The sequence below is a fragment of the Vulpes vulpes genome, chromosome 1 (assembly GCF_048418805.1).
Source record: "Vulpes vulpes isolate BD-2025 chromosome 1, VulVul3, whole genome shotgun sequence".
Lineage (NCBI taxonomy): Eukaryota > Metazoa > Chordata > Mammalia > Carnivora > Canidae > Vulpes > Vulpes vulpes.
Window position 1 is genome coordinate 129824089 of NC_132780.1, and position 25620 is coordinate 129849708.

Genomic DNA, 25620 nt, shown 5'->3' on the forward strand with positions numbered 1-25620 from the left:
TGGTTGAGAGGTCTCGGTGCTCAGGTGTTTATGCAAATGGGAGCCTGACAGGGAGAGAAGAAGCAGTGTTTGTAACCACTGTCTGGCCTGGAGGAACAGGCCACAGGGACATGTCTCTCAGGGGCCATGTTCTCTGTCAGTGGACAGTTGGGACCAAGAAGGCATTGAGTTTCTGCTCCAGGGTGTTGTCCTTGTTCCTGGGACCCTTTTCTGCTCCTGTCCAGTAGGTGGTGGAAGCAGGGCCAGCTAGTGATGCTGAGGCATCACAGTGGGGAGAGCAGCAAGGGCTGGTAAAGGGGTGAGAGAGAGACAACAGCAAGGGTTTATCCTCCTTCAGAGAAAGTCAGAGCTGAGTTTGGAGTAACTGAAGTAGTTCTGAGCATGTGCAAAACAATATTTTGCACAAATTGAGCTCTATGGGTTTCTCTTTTCCCCAAAATCTTGGTAGCCTTCAAGACCTGGATCAACACCAGGTAGCACCAACAAGCCATGATGGCAGCAACCAGCATTTACCAGGCTCAGTGTACTCCCCACTGAGAGCCAGCACCACTTGCAGCTCTGTGAGGGAGCCCTCTGGAATATTCTGGACTATTCAGATCTCCAGATGACTGTAGCCCCAGCCCATATCACATGGAGCAGAAGAGCTGCCAGTTGAGCCTAGCTGACCCACACAATGAGAATTAAAAGGTGGTTGCTTTATTCGGAGATTGTTTTGTTACCTAGCAATAGGTCACAGGCATATATATCACATAGTGTCATGTACAAGTATTATTATGTTTTGTTTATTGTCTGTCTTTCCTATGAGATTATAAACATTAGGAGAACATGTGCTGTGTCTATGTCATTAAATGATTACCAGACTTAACATACAGACTGGCATAGAGACATCCACTGAATATAGTTGGGGGAATGAATGAATGAACGAATAAAAGAATGAATGAATAAATGTTGTGGGTAGAATTCCCTGAAGTTGGCCTTGAGGCTAGAAAGTGGTAATCTTATGGGTAGTTGGTGAGGGGGTTCCTTTATGATGTGTGTGTGCCCATGTGCATGTACCTGCATGTGTTCCTAGGTGAGTTTAATGCCGCCTGTTGGTCCTGGTTGCCCAAGAAAGCAACCAAGACTGCACAGTGCTTCCTGCACTCATACGTCAACCAGATGGGCACTGCAGACAGGCAGCACCTAACCACCAGATGCCTCTGAGATGTCGTGGGCTCAGGAAAGGGCTATAGCCACGTTGTAGGTCATTGACTCAGCTGCAGGGCTCAAAGCCCTAGGGAGCTCCCAGCTGGCCCCCCTCAAATCCCTCAGTCAGCCATCATGGTAGATATGAGATTTGAGTTGGGTGGTAGAACTTCTGTTCAGGTGTTAAGGGTTGCAAACAGTGGGACCTGAGGTGGTCAAGACTGAAAATTCTGGCACTGACATCACTGAGGGATGTATCCCAAGCTCCAGCATCAGAGGCAGCAGCTGGAACAAGTGACAGATGTGGGACCCAGGAAATTTAACAAAAATCCCCTACCCCTGGACAAGCAGAGCAGGACTAACTCAATTTTGTGCTGCACCCGCCACCTTCTGTATCGCCCCCACATGACCTGCTTATTACTTAGGGCGCTGCCCCACCCTAGTCAAGCTGCTGGGCACACCCTAATAGGAAATCGGCTCAGTGATAGGCCAGTTCAAATGGATACTCTAGGGTAAAATGTAATTCAATCGGCCACCTGCGTGTGGACCCACATGACTGTGCAACTTTCTGCGTATCCTATTGGCCACTGGCCCCTATAAAGCTGCTACGCCTCTTAGTCTCAGGGTCCAAGTCCCTGCTCCGCTGTGTCGGGTATACTTGGACGCAAGCTCGAGCTTGCAAATAAACCCTCATGCGCTTGCATCGGTGTCGGCTCCTTGGTGGTTTCTCGAATTCGCGATCTTGGGCACAACAACAGGGACTTGTGGGTCCAGTGTCCTCCTCACAGAAAGTGGTGGAGTGCATATTGGAGCACCCAGCATGTTTATGGGGCTGGTTGCAGATCTGTGTGGCCACAGGGCTGAGGACAAAAGCCTGAGTTCCCCTTTTGCCTGCTCAGCCAGGACCCCCTCAGGGTCTCCCTGGGCTACTGCACCAGGATAGGCCTCTACATAGAGGGGGCACGCCTCTCCAGTCAGTTTTGGCTTATAAAGTGTTTCCCCAAATCTACACTAACATTGATGTTTCCTCCTCATTGAGTAACCAGGGACTGTGGCCTTAGGGAAGAGAGTGGTCTCCAGGCCATAACAGTTGGTTCCCAGAATCTCACTGAACACCACTGTAGGGGCAGGAGGGGTGGGGATGTAGAAAGTAGCCACACACACATGCTCAGGGAAAGTGTGGACTCAAAAACAACATGAGAAGAGCTGAAGTGCACACCTAAAACTGATTTCTGGCACACGGTCTATAGCAATCAACTATCAAAACAAACAATAAACCTGCTGATGGGGAGAATCTGATTTTCAGAGTTACCACATTAGGAGACTGAGAACACCAGTTTTCAACAACAGCAAAACACAAAATATGCAAAGCCAGGAAAATACGACTCACTCAAAGTAAAATCAAACATCAAATGTCCCTGTGGAAGATCAGATAGTGGACTAATACTTTAAATCAACTGCCTATAAGATGCTCAGAGAATTACACAAAAACTCAAGTAAATGAGGTATGAATAAAATAAAATATTAACAAAGAGATATAAGACAAAAAGAAACTAACATCCAGCGCTGACATAAACAATAACTGAAAAAAAAATGTACTGGAGGTATTTAAGAGCAGATTCCAGCCAGCAGAAGAAAGAATATCTGACCTTGAACACAGGACAATTGAAATAAATGATCACATCCAAGGAGCAGAATGAAGAAATACTGAAGAAAAATGAGGACAGCCTAGAAGAGAACTGAGACCATAAAGGGAACAATCTATGCATTTTGGGGAGTCCCAGACAGAAAAGAGAGAAGAAGGTAGGAGAGATTATTTGAAGAAATAATGACTGAAAAGTTCCTCAAATTGATGAGAAATGAATATAAACACTGAAGAAGAATAACAAATTCCACTTAGGGTGATATCCACACCGAGACATATTATAATCAAAATGTTGAAAGCCAAAGGCAAAGAGTCTTGAAAACAGAAAAGGAGAAGTGATTCATCACAGACAAGGGTTCCTGTAAAAAAATTAGCAGATTTGTCATCAGAAATCCTAGAAGCCGGGCAGCCTGGGTGGCTCAGCGTTTTAGTGAAGACATACTGATATACTCAATGTGCTGAAAGAAAAGCACTCAATCAGGAATCTTATATCTGCAAAACAGATCTGAAAAGTGAGGGAGAAATTAGGACCTTCTCCAGTGAACAAAAGGCTGAATGAGTTCATCACCACTGTACTTGCCTGGCAAGACCAGCTACAGAGAATCCTACAGGATGGAAGGACACTGGACAGTCACTTGAAGCCACATGAAGACTTACAGGGCTAATGAAGGGAAGTAAATGAGCAATTATAAATGTAGTATTAGTGTGACTCTGATTTGTAACTCCACTTTTTGTTTCCTACATGATTTAAAAGACCGATATATGAAAAAACAACTACTTGCTTAAAAGCCATATTCTAGTAACTTTGAATTATAACTCCACTATTTGTTTTCAACTTATTTTGACAGACTAATGCATAAAAACAATTATTAGTCTATGTTTTTGGACACTGTGTAAAGATGTAATATTCTGAAATCAATCACTACAAGGGGATGGGATGGAGCTGTAGAAAATGACACTTTTTGTCTGTTATTGAAAATAAGCTTGTAGAAATACACAGTTAGGGTGCTGGAATTTTAGGATGTGTAATATAACCCGCATGGTAAACACAAAAACAGTATCTCCAGTAATATAACCCCCATGGTAAACACAAAAACAGTATCTATGGAATATACATGCAAAAGGAAATGAGAAGGGAGTTAAACCATTCTACTAAATAAACTAAACAAATACTAAAACAATTCTGGAAAAAATTTTAAAGATTTTGTTTATTTATTCATGAGAGACACAGAGAGAGAGGCAGAGACATAGGCAGAGGGAGAGAAGCAGGCTCCCTGTGGTGTGGGACTCGATCCCAGGACCCCAGGATCACAACACAAGCCAAAGGCAGATGCTCAATGCCTGAGCCACCCAGGTGTCCCAGGGACAACATAATTAAAAGACATATAGACAATAGGTAAATAACAGAATAATGGGAACATGCCCTTCCTTATTCAGCAAAATTACTTTGAATGTAAATGAATTAAACACACCAATCAAAGGATAAAGGTGGCAGAATGGTGACAGAAAGATGATCTAACTCTATGTTGTTGAAAGGAGGCTCATTTTATCTAAAATCACAAATAGTTTGACAGGAAAGGATGGAAAAAGGAATCCCATGCACATAGTAGCCAAATGAGAACAAGAGTGTTTGTACTAATATCTGACAAAATTGACTTTAAATCAAAGTTTAGAAGAGACAAAAGAGAACGGTATATATTAATACAAGTTTCAATAGAGCAAGAAGATATAAAAATTATAAACTTCTAGCATTAATAACAGATCAACAAAATCTATGAAGCAAAACTTGATAGAATGAAAGGCAGAAGTAGAGAGACCCGCAGTAACAGCTGGAGAATTCATTATCACATTCTGAGTGGGATAGAGCAACCAGCAGAAGAAAAGTTAGGGAACAGAGGGCTTGAGCAATGTAATAAACCAGCTAGATCTGACACACATATACAGAACACTCTACCCACACATAACAGAATACACATTCTCCTCCAGCGCACATGGGACACTCACTGTCCAGGATGCAGCCTATGTTAGACCACAGATGAAGACTCAAACAGAATTGAAAGGATATCACATAAACTATGTTTTCCAAGCACCGTGGGGGCGGGGGGGTGCCGTTAGAAATCGAAAACAAAAGGAAAACTAGAATTAAACACACTCTTAACAAATGGGCCAAAAGAAATCACAAGTAAAATATTTAAGAAATATTTAAGTCGGTGACCAACTCCTGCCTTAGAGGGTTCTGCTGGCCCTTTGGTTCCCCACTGCCTTCCTCCCTCCAGGAGAGCTAGTCTTGCGGTGGCAGGCGGAGGGGAGCAGAGAGAGGTGAACAAAGAGAAGGAAGACCTGGCTGCATGTGGGTGGTGTCTGTGGTGACAGAAGGGGAGGTGGAGGAGCAGTGGCAGTGTGGGTCGCACCTTGAGGGGGAAGAACAGCACGTGGGCAAGGGCTCTCTCCCCACCCTTTCCTCCAGCCCCTCAGGTGCAGAAGATGAGTAAGCTCTCCTTTAGTGACCTATGTGGCCTATGTGGCTCCTGTCTGTCTTTCCCTGGGAAAATGACTTCAAATTAGCATTTTTACCACCTGATCCAACTTACACAATGATGTGTGATGAATGTAGAAACTGCTAGACTTAGGGATGCCTGGGTGGCTCAGTGGTTGAGCGTCTGCCTTTGGCTCAGGGTGTGATCCCCGGTAGGGGATCAAGTCCCACATCAGGCTCCCTGGATGGAGCCTGCTTCTCCCTCTCTCTGTGCCTCTGCCTCTGTCTGTGTCCCTCATGAATAAATTAATAAAAAAATTTTTTTAAAAAGAAAAAGAAACTGGTGGACTTCACACCAATCAGAATAAGCAGACTGGTAGTATTCTTCTAGAGAAAAAGATGCTATTGAGTGTTTCATGACTAGAACCAGTAAAGGCACCAGAATTGCCTGCATGTTTGTACTTTGTCCACCCAATGCCAAGTACACTTAACTCTTCGCACACAGAAATGATCTTGATCTTGGTCAGATGAGCAGCTTTTACATAGGACTGGGATCACAGACCAATTGTACTATACTGTGTAAGTGTTGGGAACCTGTTGAAGAAAAACCTCTATGCAGATACAGGAGCTGCTTGGCTTACTCTTAGCGCAAAATATGGTATTTTCCCTGAAAATGTGATCATATGTGGCCAAAGTAGAAGGACAGAACATCTGTGGATCCTGCTGCTTGGTGTCAGAGTGCTACAGCACTCTTCATTCTCCTTTGACCACGGGATGGGAATCACTCTTCCTGACACTTGGAAGACCTACAGTTTTGTTTTGTTTTTTTAAGACCTACAGGTTTTTTTTTTTAATTTTTATTTATTTATGATAGTCACAGAGAGAGAGAGAGAGGCAGAGACACAGGCAGAGGGAGAAGCAGGCTCCATGCACCGGGAGCCTGATGTGGGATTCGATCCCGGGTCTCCAGGATCGCGCCCTGGGCCAAAGGCAGGCGCCAAACCGCTGCGCCACCCAGGGATCCCTAGACCTACAGTTTTGATGCACTCCCAAACATTGACAAAATCTCTAAGATAACAGCTCCTGTGCTAATAATTCAGGAGACTGAAGGTGAAGTCAGTGACTTTTCACATGGCTTCGCATTCTTTGAGCTTTGCCAAGGTTTGAAGGGGCAGGTCACAATGATGTGGAACTTTATGGACGGTACCTTGAAAGGCTGAAACCTTTGAGTCACAGGAACTGCTAAATTTGTAAAATAGTCTCCAAATTTGCATATTGGGTTTTCTGTTCTTGCTGAACTGTGCTCTTCGGTAAATAACATAAAATCTGAAGGTTGGGATCCCTGGGTGGCGCAGTGGTTTGGCGCTTGCCTTTGGCCCAGGGCGCGATACTGGAGACCCGGGATCAAATCCCACATCAGGCTCCCGGTGCATGGAGCCTGCTTCTCCCTCTGCCTATGTCTCTGCCTCTCTCTCTCTCTCTCTCTGTGACTATCATAAATAAATAAAAATAAAAAAAAAAATTAAAAAAAATATCTGAAGGTTTTGTTTGCCAATCATGTCAGTTGCCTTCATAAATGTACAGGAAATGACTTGTTAACAGACTTAATGAAGGTTTTAATTACCAGAACCAGAAACTGGAAAGAATACTATTATGCAGTCAGGCTTCTAATATATTTTTTCTAAGAATGTTCTTTAAACATCAAAGTGAGTACAGTATGACATTTTAATTCTATAAAATCGAATGCTGTAAAAGTATTGCCAAATGCTTTTGCATATCAGAAACAAGTTTATACATATTTTTAAAACATCTCAATGTAATAAATTTTATCCAGGTATACAAATATAATAGTCTTTCGATGGAAAATGGTATATCTAAAACAATTCAGGTACTTATGATAAAATACACTGTATGGAAACATGCAAATTTACTAGAGATGACCTTAACCCTATTGTACAGGGATGGAGGTTTGAATGGTTATTTTATTGTAAAATACATTGAACTTTCTGTATTCCCTAGTTATCATACATTTCCTCCCATAAAAAAAAAGATGTAAGTCTTTATTTTTATGCCATCTATTAATTTGCCATCTAGTTACCTTATAAATGAGAAAACTGATACCATTGAATTTTAACTAGTTCTGATTTATAGATTTGGTCCTGTGAGGCAACTACTCAAAATTCTCATTTTTGTTATGTAAAGGCATTTAGAGCTTCAAAAATGATTTTGTAGGGCAGCCCCGGTGGTGCAGCGGTTTAGAGCCACCTGCAGCCCGGGTTGTGATCCTGGAGACCTGGGATCGAGTCCCATGTTGGGCAGCCTGCCTGGAGCCTGTGTCTCTGCCTCTCTCTCATTCTCTCTGAATAAATAAATAAATAAAAAAAATTTTTTTTTAAAAAAAAGAATGATTTTGTAAGCAATGCTGTTTTAAATTTTGACAAATCTCACAGAATTCAGTACTCTGCATTATGAGACCACCTGAGAGTGTTAGATATTCTTCAAGACCACAAACAGGCTGGCTATATGGTCATTTTTCACTTGGGCTATTTTTAATAGGACCTATGATTTAGATTCCTATCTGAGAATTTCATGGATTCACTCCTGGATGCAGGACATAAGAGAACATGTAATTCATAACTTTCGTACTTACTGATATGGTAAAAAAAACAAAGCTCACATGTAAAAATTAAGTTGCCTTTCCTTGAATGAATCCTGACTGAATAAAACAAAGAAAGGAAAAGAAGTGTCTGCAGTCTAATTTGTGTTCCAGAAGACTCGTGTACTAAGTTTATGGGGAAAACTGGAATAACCCCCACATAAAAATAAATAGGCAAATAGCAAAATTGTGATTTAATCCCAAAATGTAAGACAGTACAGCAGTAAAAATGAGTGAACTACACTAACACATTAGGGATAAGTTACCTGCATGTAACAACGATTCACAGAAGACATGTAGTTGTGTTTACTGTACAAGGAGGTAAAACAGGCAAAAAACAATAATATTGGCTTTGGGCACAGAAACACTTATTGTAAAATCGTTAGAGCACTCAAAGGAGTGGTTAGCCACGAATTTTTGGACAGAGGTTACACCTGGGGTACGGCACTGGGGAGTGGCCCATGGGGCTTCATGTTTCTTGTCCCAATTGGTGGTGTGTGCCCAGGTTTGCTGTTTCAGATCTTCTGAAACTGGCATTTTTCAAACTGGAGTTGTTTAATATTCCAGGTTCATTGTTTTTAAGGAAATTAAAAATGAGATATCAAACTTCATTTCAAGGATACTTGGTAATCCATGCAAATTGGATCAAAGCACAAACTGTTCACACTGGAATAGAGTCACAGTCAATTATCCTGAGCCATGTTAGAGAGGATACAGAAAGTCATAACAAGAGTTTTGGCTAGAATAGGTCATTTGATCTTTTTCTCGCTGGCACCGTCTATTGTTTTCTGATATACAATGTTCAATGTGGTGTGCAAGGCAATTCTATCTTGTGAAGGATTTGATGTGTCACATTAACCTCCCATTCAACTGGATTCAATACATTCAGAGAATGAAAAGCATATTGTTGCTCAATATAAATTAAACTGGAAATCATTCAATGGAATAACCACTGATGAAATAGCAAATACAAATGGAAATGACACCAAATAGAACTGTGTAAAAAATTTTAGTGCATTGTGACAGTGCTTTTTTGAAGTTTGTTACTGCCTAAATCTCTTCTACTAAATTTCACTGAAAACAACCATAGAGAGAGATGTTAAATATTATAAATGTTAACTTTATATAAACTTCTCATTGTTACTTTCCAAAGAGAAATTTGAAGCATTCAAGGAAAATAATTGGGTGAAAGAAGCATTTGATTTACAAAATTCTGAAATAATATTTAGTTTTGATTCTGGTTTTAACAGGTTCACAAATTCTTTGACAACAATCCTCCTTTCCAGATATGGATCTTAATGTCCTCCTCCTGAGTGTGGACTTGCACTGAATGATTCACTTCTAACTGATAGAAAAGGCTGATGTGATGGTGTGTGACCCAGGTCTAGGAACATAAAACACATTGCAGCTTCTACCTGGCTCTTTCTCTCTCTTTTTGTCTGTCTGTCTCTCTGTTTCTGTCTCTGTCTCTCTCTCTCTCTCTCTGGTTACTTGCACTGGGGGAAGAAGCTACCTAGTTATTAGCTACCTAATGGAAAAGTCCACACAGCTAGGAACTGAGGCCCCCTGGGACCATCTGGGAAGGAAATGAGGCCTCTTCCTCATTTCCTCATTTTCCTCAACAGCCATGTGAGGGAGCCTTATGTCCTAGGAATCCCTCAGCCCCAGGCAAGCCATCAGATGATGCAGTCCTGTCTGACAACTTGACTGCAACCCAGAGAGAGGCCCTGAGACAGAAGCACTCAGGTAAGCCTCTCCTGGATTCCTGACCCTGGGAAACTGTGGGACACAAAATATATTTGTTGTTCTGAGCTTCTATTCTCTGGATAATTTGTGAGGCACCAGTACATAACTATTATAGAGTCCAAAGAAGAGAATAAAGTATTGCACTTTAATTTCGATTGGCTCTAAATTAACTATGATATTAAACATCATCTATTGGTTTTAAGATTTAAGAAGAATATCTATGTCTAAGGGAACAGAATGCATATTATCATCATTCACAACAATCTATTTATTTGGAGTTTGATTTCTGACGGTAAACCAATTAAACAAAAGGAAGAAGCAGGCTGTCCTAGGCAGATGCTAAGATGGCCTGCCATAACTAACCTCTGGTTATTCATATTCTCCCAGTTGTTGGATCAAACACTAATCCAGGTGCTAGTGTGAAAGGACTTTGCATATGCAGTGAAGGTTCAGATCAGCTGCATTTAAAACAGGAGGATTGGGCAGCTGGGGGGGCTCAGCAGTTTAGCACCACCTTAAGCCCAGGGTATGATCCTGGAGACCCAGGATCCAGTCCCATGTCGGGCTCCCTGCATGGAGCCTGCTTCTCCCTCTGCCTGTGTCTCTGCCTCTGTGTGTGTGTGTATCTCATGAATAAATAAATAAAATCTTTTTAAAATATAAATAAATAAACGAAACAGAAGAATTATCCCAAGTAGTCCTGACCTAATCAGGTGAGCCCTTAATAGCACAGGGTGCTTCCTGAGTGAAGGGACTGGAAGAGTAAGCAGGATTCATTGTGAGTGGGGGCTTTACGATGGAAGGGGCTCCCGGCAAGCAATGCTGGTGGCCACAGGAGCTAAGAACAGCATCCCACTGACAGCGTGCCAGGTTGGAGACTGCCGACCTCCAACTACAAGAACTGGAATTCTGCTAACAGATCTGTACAAGCTTGTAGGGGACCTCGAGCTCTAGTTGCAAACACTGTCTGTGACATGCTGAGGAGAAGACCCCTCAGCATCACTCCTGGACTGCTGACCTACAGAACTGTGCACATACACATGGGTGTGGTTGTAAGTCACTATGTTTGTGGTTAATTTGTTATGCAGCAATAGAAAACCACCACATAGCCTTAATGCACATCACATTTTCCCAGTAGAATGAATGTATGAATCGTCGTGCACACTAAATAAAATCTCATTTTTCATGTATTTTCCATTTTGTGATTTTTTAAGTCATGGGATTAAAATCTAATAGTCATATTTCATTCATTCATTCATTCAACAACAATTAATTTACTGCCTACTCTGCACCAAGAATGGCTTTCTACACTAGGGGTACAGCTTTCATCAAAGTAGTCCAAAGCACCTGTGCTCTCATGCTTTATATTCTAGAGGCTTCCTAAAAGTGAGATGGAGCCCCTGGAGCTTTTTCAGTGATGAAATGACACATTCTGACTCACATTAGCAGGATCACTGACCCCAGTGGAGAGAGTGGCCCTGGGTGGCAGGTGTTGGGGTGGCAGCAGGGTGCAATCAGGAGAGGGGGTGGAGACTAAGGGGATGAGAAGGCATGAGGGCTGAGAGAGATGGAGAGAAGGGCTGCAGATGCAGGTGGAGGGAGAGAAGCAGCGGTAAAGAATTCTAAAGTAGTGGAATTTGAATACATTGAATACATTGTTATATCAATTTTTTATTTAATCTCTATTTCCAGGTCTTAGCAAGATATTGTTTGCATCTAATATTTACTGCACTCTGTGGACTGAATACCTGTGGCCTCCTTATGTTATCAGGGTTAAGAAGTAACCTAGATGCCACTAATACCCCAATAAAATCCTCCTTTTAGGTGCTCATTCATACACACAGGCAACACTGAATGCTGATGACGGGCATTTGGACTGCCCTGAATACTTGCAACTATGAGGTGATTAATGGTTGCACACTCTGATTGAAATGTACTATATTAATGATACTTTCTCTTTTTTTGTATCCTTGATGCTCTGGCATTTGCGGCCTCCATAACTGGGGAGACCTTCTCCCTCCCCTGAGTGGCCAATTCTGAGAGCCAGCTAAATGCTTGACCAGGAGCACACCTTCCCTTTGCAAGCATATTCTGAACTACCTCTCTTTAAGACTACTCCAGGATATAATATTCCTCTGCTCCAATTACTCAGGACCAGGTACCAGGCTTCTAGAGACAACTCCTGTGACCCAAAGCCAACTGATGACATTATTCAGACTAGTTAATTCTAAAATGTGTCCCAACCCCTCTGCCTTTCTCAAGGAAAATACAATAAACGTTCTGGGCCATGCTTTCTTCCACTCCTTCTGCCCCCTAGTGCTCCTTGGTGCTTCCCCATATGGCCCTCTGTGGTGTTCCATGCTCCTCCTCTCAGTAATGTAATTAAAAAAAAAAAAAAAAAAAAAACAGCTTCTTTCAATGGCATCAGCCTCTCCACCTGTCACTTAGTCACCTGGGTAAATCAAGACCCAGACACAGATCACATACAGACTGTACTTCCAACGTACATCTTTGTATTGAGGCTATGTCTGGAATTCACAGACGGAGCTATGGAATAGAGGTCGTTTTAAAGCACAAAAACCTAAAGTCTTGGCTTGGGAAAGTGAAAATGACAGCTTTGGTTATTTCAAAGCTGTTTAGGCGAATTTATACAGAAATGATAAAATCACTACTTTGACGCATGCGAGTCCCAATCTCTCTGAGGTTGTCAAGATTATGGTTAATAAACAAGAAGAAAACTGGCCTCTGTGAAAATCTCTAGCTAGTGCCCCAAGCACACCTGCCTCAGGTACAGAAGACACCTTGTTCCTTCACCAATTGTCCCACAGTCAGCTCTCTCTCTGGCATCAAATTCCCTGAGAGTAAGTTTCTTCTCAGACTGTCCAGGGGGACTGTCTGGACTGTTGTTTCCTTCGCTGAGTAGAAGATTTTTATTTTTTGTGCAGTCCCAATAGTGTATTTTTGCTTTTGTTTCCCTTGCCTCAGGAGACAGATCTAGAGAGGTTACTGCCTGTGTTCTCTTCTAGGATGTTTATGGTTTCAGGACTCACATTTAGGTCTTTACTCCATCTCGAATTTATTTTTGTATATGGTGTGAGAAAGGGGTCCCTTTTCTTTCTTTTTCAAGTTGCTGGCATGATGATGGACCTGTCAGGTATGGGACTATGGAATCACTTGCGGTACACCTAACACTGTATGTTAACTTCTGGAATTAAAACCCATACATAAAGAAGTAGGTAAGAAAAAAAAAAAAAAAGAAGTAGGTAAGAAAGTAAGCAAGTCAGTCGGTGGAGGGGGAGTGGTGAGGGGTTAAAGGCAGAGAGTCAAGCTCAGCAAGGGGTCTCCAGGAAGGAAGGCAGGAAAAGTGGCTGAGCTCAGTCTGGTGTCTTCACCTGGTTTCTTCAGAAAGACCCTGGTCCAGGAGTCAGGGGAAAAGTGTGACAAAGAGCGCTCCACGCAAGATGAAAAGTGTCAGGTCACTCCATGGTCCCGGGGAGGGTGAGGCTCTCAGGGTCTCAGGCCCCAGGGCGGGTCCGGGGCGGGGTCGCTCAGGCTGGGGAGTCCCCACCTCCCGGGGTTTCACTTCTCCCTCTCCTAACCTGGCTCAGGGGTCCCTGCCTGGAGACTCGTGACGCAGCCCCAGCTCGCACTCCCATTGGGTGCAGCGTTTCTGGAGGAGCCAATCAGCGGCACCGGGTCCCGGGCTCGAAAGCCTCCGCCTCCGCCCCCGAGCCCAGCGGCGACGGCCAGTGTCCCGGGAGCCCGGAGATGAAGGTGGTGATGCCGCGAGCCCTCCTCGTGCTGCTGTCGGCGGCCCTGGCCGTGACCCCGACCCGGGCGGGTGAGTGCGGGCGGGAGCGAGGGGACCGGCGGGCGGGGACGCGGGACCCCGGGAAGCCGCCCCTCCGCCGCCCCCCCCCCGGGCATCTCCCCCTGGGCCCCGGGCCCGGCGGCGGGAGGGGGTCGGGCGGGGTCTCAGCCCCTCGGCTCCGCAGGCTCCCACTCCCTGAGGTTTTTCCACACCGCCGTGTCCCGGCCCGGCCGCAGGGAGGCCCTCTACATCTCTGTGGGCTACGTGGACGACGTACAGTTCCTGCGGTTCAACAGCGACGCGGCGAGTCCGAAGGTGGAGCCGCGGGCGCGGTGGATGGAGCAGGAGGCGCCGGAGTTTTGGGAGGAGCAGACGGAGATCGCCAGGGTGCACGCACAGACCTCCCGGTCCAACCTGCAGACGGCCCTCGGCTACTACAACCAGAGCGAGGCCGGTGAGTGACCCGGGCCGGGTCCAGTTCACCAGTCCATGAACCCCCCTTGGACAGGCTGGGGTCTCCCCGAGTTCCCGGGTCTGAGATTCACCCCCAGGCCAGGAGACCGTCCTGGCCCCCCACGCGGGACGAGCCTGCAAGGACTTGCGGACAGTTTCCGAGGCCTCTGACCACTCACCGGCCGTAGATCCAATGCCAGGGGAGTCTAGGTGGACGGGGCTGACGGCGGGGACCGGGCTACCGGGGCGGGACTGACTGAGACGGGGGCGGGGCTTGCCCAGGGTCTCACACCTTCCAGTGGACTTCGGGCTGCGACGTGGGGCCGGACGGGCGCCTCCTCCGCGGGTACGAGCAGTTCGCGTACGACGGCGCCGATTACATCGCCCTGAACGAGGACCTGCGCTCCTGGACCGCGGCGGACACGGCGGCGCAGATCACCCGGCGCAAGTGGGAGGCGGCGGGCGCGGCCCAGTACTACCGGGTATACCTGCAGGGGGAGTGCGTGCAGTCGCTCCTTAAGTACCTGGAGAGAGGGAAAGAGACCCTGCAGCGCACAGGTATGTGCGGCATCTGGGACTCCGGGATCTCCCCTGCCGCTGGGGCTGTACCTCCTGCTATCCCTACAGAAAGGAAAATGGAATTGACACCAGAATTCCTCCCCTGCCCCACTTCTTGGATCCTGAAAGTGAAGTTTCTTGGTTTTCGGTTCCGTACTAAAGAGAGACTCGCTCAGAGAACCCATCCTTCTCTCAGGACATTTAAGGGATCCAGTCTTTATGGAGAGGGATAGAGATATTTCTGAAATAATTTAATAGCAGATTTCTTTGACCCTGGCATTCACCTTGGGCACCACTGACTGACTTCCTCCCTCAGGCCTTGCTCCCTGTCCCACACCCAACTTAATTGGAGGTCTGCCTCCAAGTTTTAAGAGTCACTGCCTCTACCTAGGTCAGGACCAGAAGATGCAAGATGTGTTGTCACACTCAGAGACCTGGAACTTCCTACCTTAGGCTATCTTATCCTGATTCTAGATCTTCCAAAGGGATAAGAAGGTATCCCAGATCCTGGAGTTCAGGCTGGTGTCTGTATTTTGCACTCCCTCTCCCCCATTTGTCCTCTTCATTCTCAGCATGGTCACAGCAGTGCTGCTTAGGTGACCCACCCGGTATAATGCAAATTTGTAAATTTTCTGACCCTTCTCCTTAGATCCTCCAAAAATCTACCTGACCCGCCACCCCTTCTCTGACCGTGAGGTCACCCTGAGGTGCTGGGCGCTGGGCTTCTACCCTGCGGAGATCACCCTGACCTGGCAGCGGGATGGGGAGGACCAGACCCAGGACACAGAGCTTGTGGACACCAGGCCTGCAGGAGATGGGACCTTCCAGAAGTGGGCGGCCGTGGTGGTGCCCTCTGGACAGGAGCAGAGATACACGTGCCACGTGCAGCATGAGGGGCTGGCGGAGCCTGTCACGCGGAGATGGGGTAAGGAGGACCTCAGGGTAGAGCTTCTACTCAGGGCAAGTGGAGCTCTTCTGGAGAATTTCAGCAGAGTCAGGACTCAAGCCAGAGGCTGGGCCCTCATCCTCCCTCCCCTTTCCAGAGCCTTCCCCTCTGTCCACCATTGTTGTCGTCAGCATTGCTGCTGTGGTTCTCCTCGTGGTCGCTGGGGTGATTGGAGCTGTGATCTGGAGGAAGCAGCGCTCAGGTAGGGAACCGACTAAATACTCTGTGTTTTCCTGTCCTGTTGGGGTTTCCTAGGGAGCCGCTGTCCTGCCTTGTTAACAGGAGGTGCCATCCATACGCGGTTACTCTCTCACACTGGAGCTGTGTACTCACACTCACTGTGCAGCAAACACTTGGGAAAATGAAGGCCAGAGTTTCACCTTGGTGATTCTGGTGACAGGGACTGATTCCCAGCCGTCACAGGACAGAGCGGAAGGCCCCTGCTGAGGACAGACCTCCAGCAAGTCAGGTGGTCCAGTGACCCCTCACCTCATGTCATGTCCCCTGACCCTGACCTGGGCGGTCAGTCAGAATTCTGCAGACTCACTCTGCACCAGGACTGGGAGCTTCCTCGAGGATCTCCTGGCCCAGCCCTGTGCCCGGCCTATCACATGATGTTTTCTTCCCACAGGAGGAAAAGGACCAGGCTACTCTCATGCGGCATGTGAGTATGGACAGGGTGATCCCTGAGACCCCGGAGGAGTGTAGACAGGACCCCATGGGGAGCTCACCCCCACAGCTCCTCCTTTAGTCTCACCTCCTGTGAGCTCTGACCACGTCCTGTTTATTCTCCTCTAGGTGATGACAGTGCCCAGGGCTCTGAGGTATCTCTGACGGCTCCTAGAGGTGAGACCCCAGAGATCCTGAAGTGGGGAGGGTTGGGGCACTGGGGACCTGATGAGCCCAAAGGGGACTGTTGAGAATGTCAGCACTTATGTGACTGACCTCAGTTTGTCCTTGATTGTTTTCCACAGTGTGAGAACAGCTGCCCTGTGGGGACTGAGCGATGCAAGATGTGTTCACATCTCACGTGATGACATCAACAACCCTGACTTGTCTCTGCAAACAGTGTCAGGATGTGCCTGTGTCCCTAGGAGCATAATGTGAGGAGGTGGGGAGATTGGCCCACCCTGCCCACCATGACCTGTCCCTAATCTGATGTGCACTCTCTTCTCTGATGTGCTTTCCTGTCCAGGAGAGGCAGTGCTGGACCATCTCCATCCCTGTCTTTGTTTCATGTTGAGTACTAATGGGTTACTACCCTATTGAAAATAAGGATCCATGGGGATCCCTGGGTGGCTCAGCAGTTTAACACCTGCCTTCAGCCCAGGGCATGATCCTGGAGTCCCAGATCGAGTCCCACATTGGGCTCCTTTCATGGAGCCTGCTTCTCCCTTTGCATGTGTCTCTGCCATTCTCTCCCTCTCTCTCTTATCTCTCATGAATAAATATATAAAATCTTTTTTAAAAAAATAAGGATCCAGATAGGGGTTTGTGTTTCCTAAGTCTTGGGATGTGGGACTGCTTAAAGTAATAAAAGATTTCTGAAGTTGAGAGAGCAAATAAATGGAAGCCCTGAGAACCTTCCAGAATCCTCATGTTTGCTGTGCTGAATCAGTTGCAGTTGGGGGCTGAAAGCTGTCAGGAGCCTAGGGGGGACGGTGCCAGTGCCCAGTAGGTGCTCAGTACATACTAGGTGAGTCGTGTTCAGGCCTCAGCGGGGTCCTCTCTTCTCCGTGTCCTTGCCCCTTCTGTAGAAGCTTGTCTCACCAGGACCTGTGATCACAGGGACTTGGACATCACCTGTCACCAGGACCTTCTGTAGCCAGAGCTTCCTGAGACTGGGTCAGCCTGCTAGACTCAGGTCTGGGTCACAGCATAGCCCCCATTTCGTTTCTTCCTTTTTTTCTTTTTTTTTTTTTTTGAGTTGTCCTCTAGAGCCTCATGCCTGCTCTTGCTCTTGTGTCCAAGTTCCTATCCCATTGTCCCCTGGTGACCCCATTGGTTACAGCAGCAGGTGTCCTTTGGGCTCCCGTCCCCACAGGCGTAGGTCGTCCCCTGCACACAGGAGTCCCCGAGGTTTGGAGAGATGAACTTCCAGATCCATCCACTCTCCCCCTCCCTCCCCAGCTGCTTTCTGGATTATTGTTCACATCCTGAGGTAGAGAGGGGAGAAGTCAGAGGTTCTCCTCCTCATAAGCGTCCAGGAGTTTCTGCCTCCCCTGCTGCTCTGCCCTCCCTCCTCACCCTGGGCCCCGTGATCCCCGTGGGATTTATAAAGCAGAGTGTAACGTAGATTTCTCTGTGGCTGGAGAAGAGGACCCAGGAAGCCCAAGTGCAGGGTGCCTGAGGAGTGAACTCTGTGCGTGGTGTGTGCAGGAGAAACGGTGTGGGGGTGGGGGCTGAGCTGAGGGAGGGAGGTGAGGGCAGCCCTGTGAGGAGGGAGAGGTGGCAATGATGACCAGTGGCTGCGGGGGGGGGGGGGGGGGGGCTGCAATGGAACCCTCAAGCTGTGCCCCAGGCGCTTCTAGAAGAGGGAGACCCTCTTCCTGCGCATTCATTCAGCTGTAACTGTCCTGTGTCACATGCAGGACACACTGTTTGCATCTGGGCAGCTCAGTGAGACTCAGGTGAGGCAAACCTGCTGGTCTCCTGGAGAGTATGTTCTAGTGGTCAGGGGAGACTACACCTGACCCAGGCTGGTGGGTGATTGGGGCAGAGACCCCCTTCTGTCGTAGGAAATCTGAGTGTAGCTCATGTCTCCCCCAAAACATGCCAGCTAATAGCGTGCTCGTGACTGGAAGCCTCACGGAGAACAGAGCAGTTGCTTACACTGTGTGTTACGGGTAGTGTGTACTGTGCTCTTACGATGAGCGAAGCTGCAATAAATTAGTAAATCATAAGGAAGGGAAACACCGTGGATAGTACTTACAGTAAAAAGTCCTCATACAGGTGCACACGCACAGTCCCAACCCGTGTAATTCAGACATGAACTGTGTGTGTGTGTGTGTGTGTGTAAGCACAGTAAGTAAGGGAGGTGTAGACATTGGAAGTAGGTAGGAGCCTTGAGGAAGGTGACCCAGAGAGAACCTGCTCTAGGACAGGGACGGTGGCCACCTTACTGCAGGGATTGGGGGAGCCTCCCTGAGAAGGCGACCTGGGAGAGATTGGAGGACATGAATTGTGTAGGAGGATGTCTGGGGGAAGTTCTTTCCAGGCAGGGAACCTCCATGCTCAAGCTCCAGGGCAGGAGCCTGTCCCATGTTTGAGGGAGGGTGAGGAGGCCCCTGGGGCTGGAGCAGAGAGCAAGGGGGGTGACATGACGTCACGTCATGGAGGCCTGAGGACAGTAGAAGGGTTTTGAGTTTTCTCTGAGTGAGATGTGGAGTTATAAGAATGAACAGGGGATCCGTGGGTGGTGCAGCGGTTTGGCGCCTGCCTTTGGCCCAGGACGTGATCCTGGAGACCCGGGATCGAATCCCACGTCGGGCTCCCAGTGCATGGACCCTGCTTCTCCCTCTGCCTGTGTCTCTGCCTCTCTCTCTCTCTCTCTGACTGTCATAATTAATTAATTAATTAATTAATAAAAAAAATAAGAATGAACAGATCAATTCATTGAATTTCTTTACCAGCACCTGTTTGCTGCTGTGCAGAATTGAGAGGTGAAGGGGAGCAACTAGTAGGGAACCTGTAGGACCCAGGGCAGTGTCCCAGGAGAGGGATGGGGGCTGAACATCTGGAGTGTGGGGAGGGAAGATAATAGGAAATGAGTGGGTGCTGGATATGTTTACAGGTGAACTTTGCAGCATTTCCTAAGGCATTCCTTCTGGGGGGTGAGAGGGAGGGATCAAGGAGGGCATCCGGTTTTTCAGACTGCAAGGAGAAGTGTGTAGTGCCTTCCATGGAGATGAAGGAGACACTGGAATGAGGACATTGGGAAGCAGCATCACAGATATCCACTTAGGAATGTGGAATCTGGGATCTATAAGAAATGCAGCTGATGTCAGTTGGATACAGAGATATCAAGATTGGAGAATTATACTTGGGAGGTGGCTCCACATCAATCAGTTTCAGAGCCTTCAGCAGAGATGAGGACACCCAGGGTGTGATGGCCATAGAAGAGAAAGGAACAGGCCCAATCCCTGGACTGCTCGGGGCTAAGCAAGCTGATCAGGGCGCACCCCCACAGAGCGTACTGCTCTGTCTGGTTCTGCATCTAGTAGGTGCATAGAACAGAGAGGCGCAGCCTTCAGTGAGCACAGGGATTTCCTGGACTGTGCAGATCTAGAGAGGCTGGAGCGCAGTGTGAGATTCGGGGTTTCTACAAGGTTGCTGCTGCTGCTGTTGGTCTTCAGATCACACATTGAGTAGCAAGCACATGAAGCAGGGTCCCCCGAGTCCCAATTTGAAGACTTCTGGCAAAGCAATGGTAATCAAGGGGGTGTCGGGGGATTGGTTCAAGATGGCAGCTTACAAACATCCTGAACCCATCTTCTTCCATGGACCCAATAGATTTTCAACTACTTGTGGAACAATCTCCTCTAAGGAAGATCTAAGCCTCCACAGCAAAGGATAAAAGGGCAGCATCAACACAGGTAAGAGAGGCAGAGTCATTCTTGCCAAAACCAAAAAACTAGAAAATCCACCCCAGGCCTGAGAATCCAAAATATGGTGGCATCACAAAAATACACAACCTTGCTGAGAAGCAAGGGGTCTGTGCTCTGCACCAGACACTAAACCCTGGGTCCTGCACAGGAGAGACGAGCCCCTCATGTGCCTGGCTTGGAAAACCAAAGGGATCATATTCAGGAAAACCACACAACTCTAGGGAATGAAGAACTCACTCTTAAAGTTTGTGTGCAGTCTCACTCACCTCTAACTCAGTTCAAACACCAGTTTGAAAAGTTCCTAGGACACAAGTGACTCACTAATCTTTGTTTTCTTTTCCTATCAATTCCAGTATAGTTAGGATATAGTGTTATATTAGTTTCTGATGTACAGATTCAACAGTTCTATACATGACATCATGATTGTCAGGATAAGTGTACTGTTATATCTGATAAAGGTTTAGTATCTAAAACTTAGGAAGAACTTCTCAAACTCAACACCCCAAAACCAAATAATCAAATTAAGAAATGGGCAGAAGACAGGAATAGACATTTTCCCAAAGGCATCCGGATGGCTTGCAGACACATGAAAGATGCTCAACATCACTCACCATCAGGGAAACACAAATCAGAACCATGATGAGATACCACCTCACACCTGTCAGAATGGAGAACATTCACAACGCAGGAAACAACAGATGTTGGCGAGGATGCAGAGAAAGGAACACTCCTGCACTGTTGGAAGAATGAAAACTGGTTCAGCCAGTCTGTTAAACAATATGGAAGAACAACAGAAAGGTAAGAATAGAGAGAGCTACCCCATGATTCAGCAATTGCACTAGTAGGTATTTACCCAAAAGATACAAAAATGCAGATTAAAAGGGTACACGCACCCTGATATTTTTTAAGATTTTATTTATTTATCCATGAGAGACAGAGAGAGAGAGAGGTAGAGACACAGGTAGAGGGAGAAGCAGGCTCCCTGCAGAGAGCCGATATGGAACTCAATCCCAGGACTCCAGGATCATGCCCTGGGCCCAAGGCAGGAGCTAAACTGCTGAGCCAGCCAGGGATCCTCCTTGTTCCTGATCTTAAAGGAAAAACTTCCATCCTTGTTCATTTCATATAAAGACACCTGGAGCATATTCATCTCTGGCTTTTATTATGTTGAGGTAGTTTCCTTCCATTCCTATTTGTTGAATGTTTTTATGATTAAAGAGTGTTGAGTTTTGTCAAATGCTTCTTTTCTGCGTCAATTGAAATAATCATGTGTTTTCCCCTTCATTCTCCTAATGCGCTGTATTAGATTGCTTGATGCTCACACGTTGACATGTATTTGCTTTCCAAGAATAGTCAGTGTATCGTGGTGCTGCTGCTGAGTTCCGTTTGCTGGTATTTTGCTGGTGATACCTATGTGGATATTCCTAAGAGATACTGGCCTGTAGTTTCCTTGTATTGTCTCTGTCTGGCTTTGGTGTTAGGCCAATGCTGGCCTCATGCGATAAATTGGAAGTGTTCTCTCCTCTGCAGTTTTGTGGTAGAGTTTCATTACTTTTTTAAAGATTCATTTACTTATTCATGGAGACACAGAGAGAGAAAGAGAGAGAGGCAGAGACATAGGCAGAGGGAGAAGCAGGCTCCCTCCGGGCAGCCTGAGGCAGGACTCCATCTCAGGACCCTGAGATCACGATTCAACCAAAAGGCAGATGCTCAACCGCTGAGCCACTCAGGCATCCTGTGGTCAAGTTTTAGAAGGATTGGTCTTCTTTAATGGTAGGATTCACAGTGAATCCATCAGATCCGGGGCTTCCTTTTGTAGGAGATATTTGATGATTGATTCAAAATCCTACTGGTTATGGTTCTATTCAGTTATTCTATTTCTTTGTGATGCGGTTTTGATAGGTTTTTTTGTTTCTAAGCATCTGTTCATCTCATCTAGGTCATCCAGTTTGATGCTACATACCTGTTCATTGCCCTGCTAATCATCTTTAATTCTGTAGAATAGGCAGTAATATCCCCACTGACATTTCTGATTTTTAGCAATTTTAGTCTTGTCTCTTTGTCTTGTCAATCCAGCTAAATGTTGGTCAATTCTGTAGATCTTTCTAAGAACCAACTTTGGGTTCATTGATTTTCCCGATTGTTTTTCTATGCCCTGCTTAATTGATCTCTACTCTAATACTTATTATTGCCTTTCTTCTACTAACTTTGTGTTTTGTTTGTCTTTTTCTACTTCATTAAGTTTAGAGTTTGGCTGTTGACTTGAGATCTTTTTTTAAAAACTTATTATATTTTAATTGAATTATAATTAACTCAGAGTGTTATATTAGTCAGATGTAGAATGTAATGATTCAACAATTCTATACATCTATATGCATTGCTCATCTCATCACTATAATTGTTCTCTTAGTCCCCTTCACCTTTCATCCCTCCCCAATGACTGCCCCTCTGGCAGCATCCGGTTTGTTCTCCACATTCAAGAATCTCTGTTTTACTTTGTCTCTTTTTTTCTTTGTTTTGTTTCTTAAATTCCACATAGGAAAGACATCATATGGTGTTTGTCCTTCTTGGACTTATTTCACTTAACATTATACCTTCTACATCCATCCATGTTGTTGCAAATGGCAAGATTTCATTCTTATTCATGGCTGCATAATACTCATACCTGTAAATGCATACATAATATCACAACTTCTTTATCCCTTCCCTCTGTGTATGGACACCTGGGCTGCTTCCATATCTGGGCTACTGTAAACAATGATGCAATAAACATAGGGATGCATATATCTTTTCAAATTAGTGTTTTCATTTTCCTTGGGCGAGTACTCAGTTGTGGAATTAATGGATCATATAGTAATCATATTTTCAATCTTCTGAGGAACCTCCGTACTGTTTTCCACAATGGTTGCACCAGTTTGCATTCACAACAGTGCATGAGAGTTCTTTGTTCTACACATCCTTGCCAGCACTTGTTCTTTCTTGGGGTTTTGATTTTAGCTATTCTGATGGATGTAAGGTGATATCTCATTGTGGGTTTTTTAAATGTGTTTAAATATTTTTAAGGTTTAAAAAGTGGTTATAGTTTGTAATTCCTAGTTGGAAAACATCATCTGAATGAATACCCTAGTGGCAAACCACTATAGAATGTTTCAGTTGCATGTGGGGCAGAGGGGTAAGGATTCTCTTCACAGCACCCAGCTTTCTTCATGAGAAGGTCAGAGGTACACTAGTTTGTATTACAGCGACATCCATTAGGTGATGGAAGTTACTTTGTCTTCAGCAAGGGCTTTATTTGTCAGAAGGGCTTTATGCTTGACCTCCAAATTTGGCTGACAATTTCTGATGAGATTCATAACCTTTGGGTTGCTCTAATATTTTGACATATTTGCTGGGTTCTGGACTCCATCCTGGAAGGCCACCCTAACTTCTGGATCCTGCATGGCTGCAAGAACCTCTGGGTCACTAAGACTCTCAGTTGAGCCCAGATATTCCTGCCATTCCAGGCATCCTCCCCCCTGCCTTTCCAGGCATTTCTCCAGGAAAATTACTAGGCATTCCCCCAGGAGAGCCACCTGGGAAAGAGCCATACACTGAGCTCCTGATTGTTGTCTGGCTTCTTCCTCCCCCTGGGCTCTCTCATGTTCTTCCGAGCCTCTTAACCCTTTTCTATTCTTTCTTTGATCTCTCACTCTTCATGTTTTCGCTCATACTTCCTCTGATGTTCAACAATTTTCTGGGCCCTTGGTTGAGCTTCTTTCAGCATTGCACTAGCATCTTCATCATAATCCAGTTTACAAGCAAGGGCAAGATCATGTGCTGCTTCTTCCCAATGACCCAGAAGTCTGTGTACTTTCCCCTCGCCACTTGTTTTTTTTTGTTGTTGTTGTTGTTGTTTTTAAGATTTCATTTATTTATTCATGAGAGACACAGAGAGAAAGGCAGAGACACAGGCAGAGAGAGAGAAGCAGGCTCCATGCAAGGATCCCGATTTGGGACTCGATCCCGGGACTCTGGGATCATGGCCTGAGCCAAAGACAGACACTCAACCTTTGAGCCACCCAGGCGTCCCTTCCCTCACCACTTGCAAGGCTGAGCTGAATCGGGATTTATTTCAGTAGCCCTGTCACAGCCTCGAATGGCAGCATTTGGCTTCTGTAATTTGACAAAGACGGGCTCTCGGCATACAAAATGGCCAAACGAGAATTCAGTTTGATGGCATCTGTGAACAAGTCAATGGCTTTCTGTAGGTCACCATCATGTAGGGCATCAATGGCAGCCCCTTTTTTATCGTTTGCCTGATCCATCATTTCCTCAGTTATCTCTACATTTTCATCTCCTATTTCCTGAGGGGCATCAGTATCTGGTTCAGTCACACCGTTGTTGTCAATTTCTAGATCACTTTGCTCACTTGATGGTTCCTCTGTCTTTATGTTTTCCTCTGCCTTCTGTTTTTAATTCCTTGATATTGTCTTCCGATTTAGTTTTATAAGTAGCAGGTGGTATTTTACCCCCCATGGTCTCCACCCACTCCCGCAGGAAGCGCATTTCCTTGGTAGGCAGAATGCTCAGATCCTGCTTACACATTTTCATGAAGGCCCGAAGCTCGCTCACTGCAGGGGTCCCTGGTCCAGAGGTGGTGGCAGGGGGCAGGCATGGCTGAGGTCGCAGCCTGATTCCAGGTGCCGGTACTAGCTCAGCGTGACCGTGTGGAAGGAGGCCGCTGCCTCTCATTGTGTGTTTGATTTGTGTTTGCCAGATGATAAGTGGTGTTGAGCATCTTTTCAAGTACTTGTTTGTCTTCTTTGGAAAAAAAGGCTCTTCGTGTCCACTGCCCGCTTTAAATTGGTTTATTTTGTTGAGGTGGGTGTTTTGTTCTTGTTGAGTTATATACATTCTTCATGTATTTTGGGTATGCACCCTTATTGAATATATTTTTGCCAATATCTTCTCCCATTCAGTAGGTTGCCTGTGTTTTATTGAGGTTTTCTTTCACTATGCTAAAGCTTTGTATTTTGATGTAGTTACAACTGTTTGATTTTTCTTGGTTTCCTAAGCCACGGGAAACATTCCTAGAAAATTGTTTCTATGGCTGATGTCAGGGATATAACTGCCTATGTTCTCCTCTAGAAATCTTACATTTTTAGGTCTCACGTTTAGTTCTTCTCCCCATTTTGAGTTTATTTTGGGGTATGGTGTGAGAAATAGTCCAGTTTCATTCTCGTGAAGTAGGTGTTGCTTTTCAGCACCATTGGTTGAAGATACTGTCTTTTTCCCCACTGTATATTGTTGACTCCTTTGCTGTAGATCATTTGACCATGGAAGTGTTGGTTTATTTCTGAATTCTTTCACTTTCTCCTCTTCCTTCATCTTTTCATCTTCTTTTTTAATTTTATTAAGAAATCCATATGTTTAATTATTCATTTATTTTAGAGAGAGCATGTCAACTCAAGCAGAGGGAGAAGCAGAAGGGGAAGGATGTAGAGGGGGAAGGATTCTCAAGCAGACTCTGTGCTGAGTGCAGGCTCCATCTCACAACC

The 25620-nt window shown here is 45.9% G+C and overlaps 1 protein-coding gene, 1 long non-coding RNA gene and 2 pseudogenes across 2 annotated transcripts; 2 read left to right on the forward strand and 2 right to left on the reverse strand.

Moving 5' to 3' along the window:
• The first annotated feature begins 13394 nt into the window (after window positions 1-13394).
• LOC112913584 (DLA class I histocompatibility antigen, A9/A9 alpha chain-like) lies at window positions 13395-17074 on the forward strand. The gene is made up of 8 exons (XM_025990397.2): window positions 13395-13549; window positions 13704-13973; window positions 14255-14530; window positions 15180-15455; window positions 15574-15678; window positions 16108-16140; window positions 16275-16322; window positions 16451-17074. The coding sequence occupies exons 1-8, from the start codon at window positions 13477-13479 to the stop codon at window positions 16453-16455; spliced, it is 1086 nt and encodes a 361-aa protein (XP_025846182.1). The 5' UTR covers window positions 13395-13476; the 3' UTR covers window positions 16456-17074.
• Window positions 17075-17761: 687 nt separating this feature from the next.
• LOC140594517 (uncharacterized) lies at window positions 17762-20816 on the forward strand. Its single transcript, XR_011995384.1, has 3 exons — window positions 17762-17845; window positions 19989-20071; window positions 20701-20816. It is a non-coding gene; the product is annotated as an uncharacterized lncRNA (long non-coding RNA).
• Window positions 20817-23374: 2558 nt separating this feature from the next.
• Window positions 23375-23957, reverse strand: LOC140593699 (hsc70-interacting protein pseudogene; annotated as a pseudogene).
• A 189-nt stretch (window positions 23958-24146) lies between these two features.
• On the reverse strand, window positions 24147-25009 carry LOC112913801 (putative protein FAM10A4; annotated as a pseudogene).
• Between the last annotated feature and the right edge of the window lie 611 nt (window positions 25010-25620).

Bases quoted from the DNA above. Each gene is read 5' to 3' on its own strand.
- LOC112913584 (XM_025990397.2), top strand. From the start codon at position 13,477: ATGAAGGTGGTGATGCCGCGAGCCCTCCTCGTGCTGCTGTCGGCGGCC. The intron at 13,550-13,703 runs GTGAGTGCGGGC...TCGGCTCCGCAG, and splicing joins CGTGACCCCGACCCGGGCGG to GCTCCCACTCCCTGAGGTTT. The intron at 15,679-16,107 runs GTAGGGAACCGA...TTCTTCCCACAG, and splicing joins CTGGAGGAAGCAGCGCTCAG to GAGGAAAAGGACCAGGCTAC.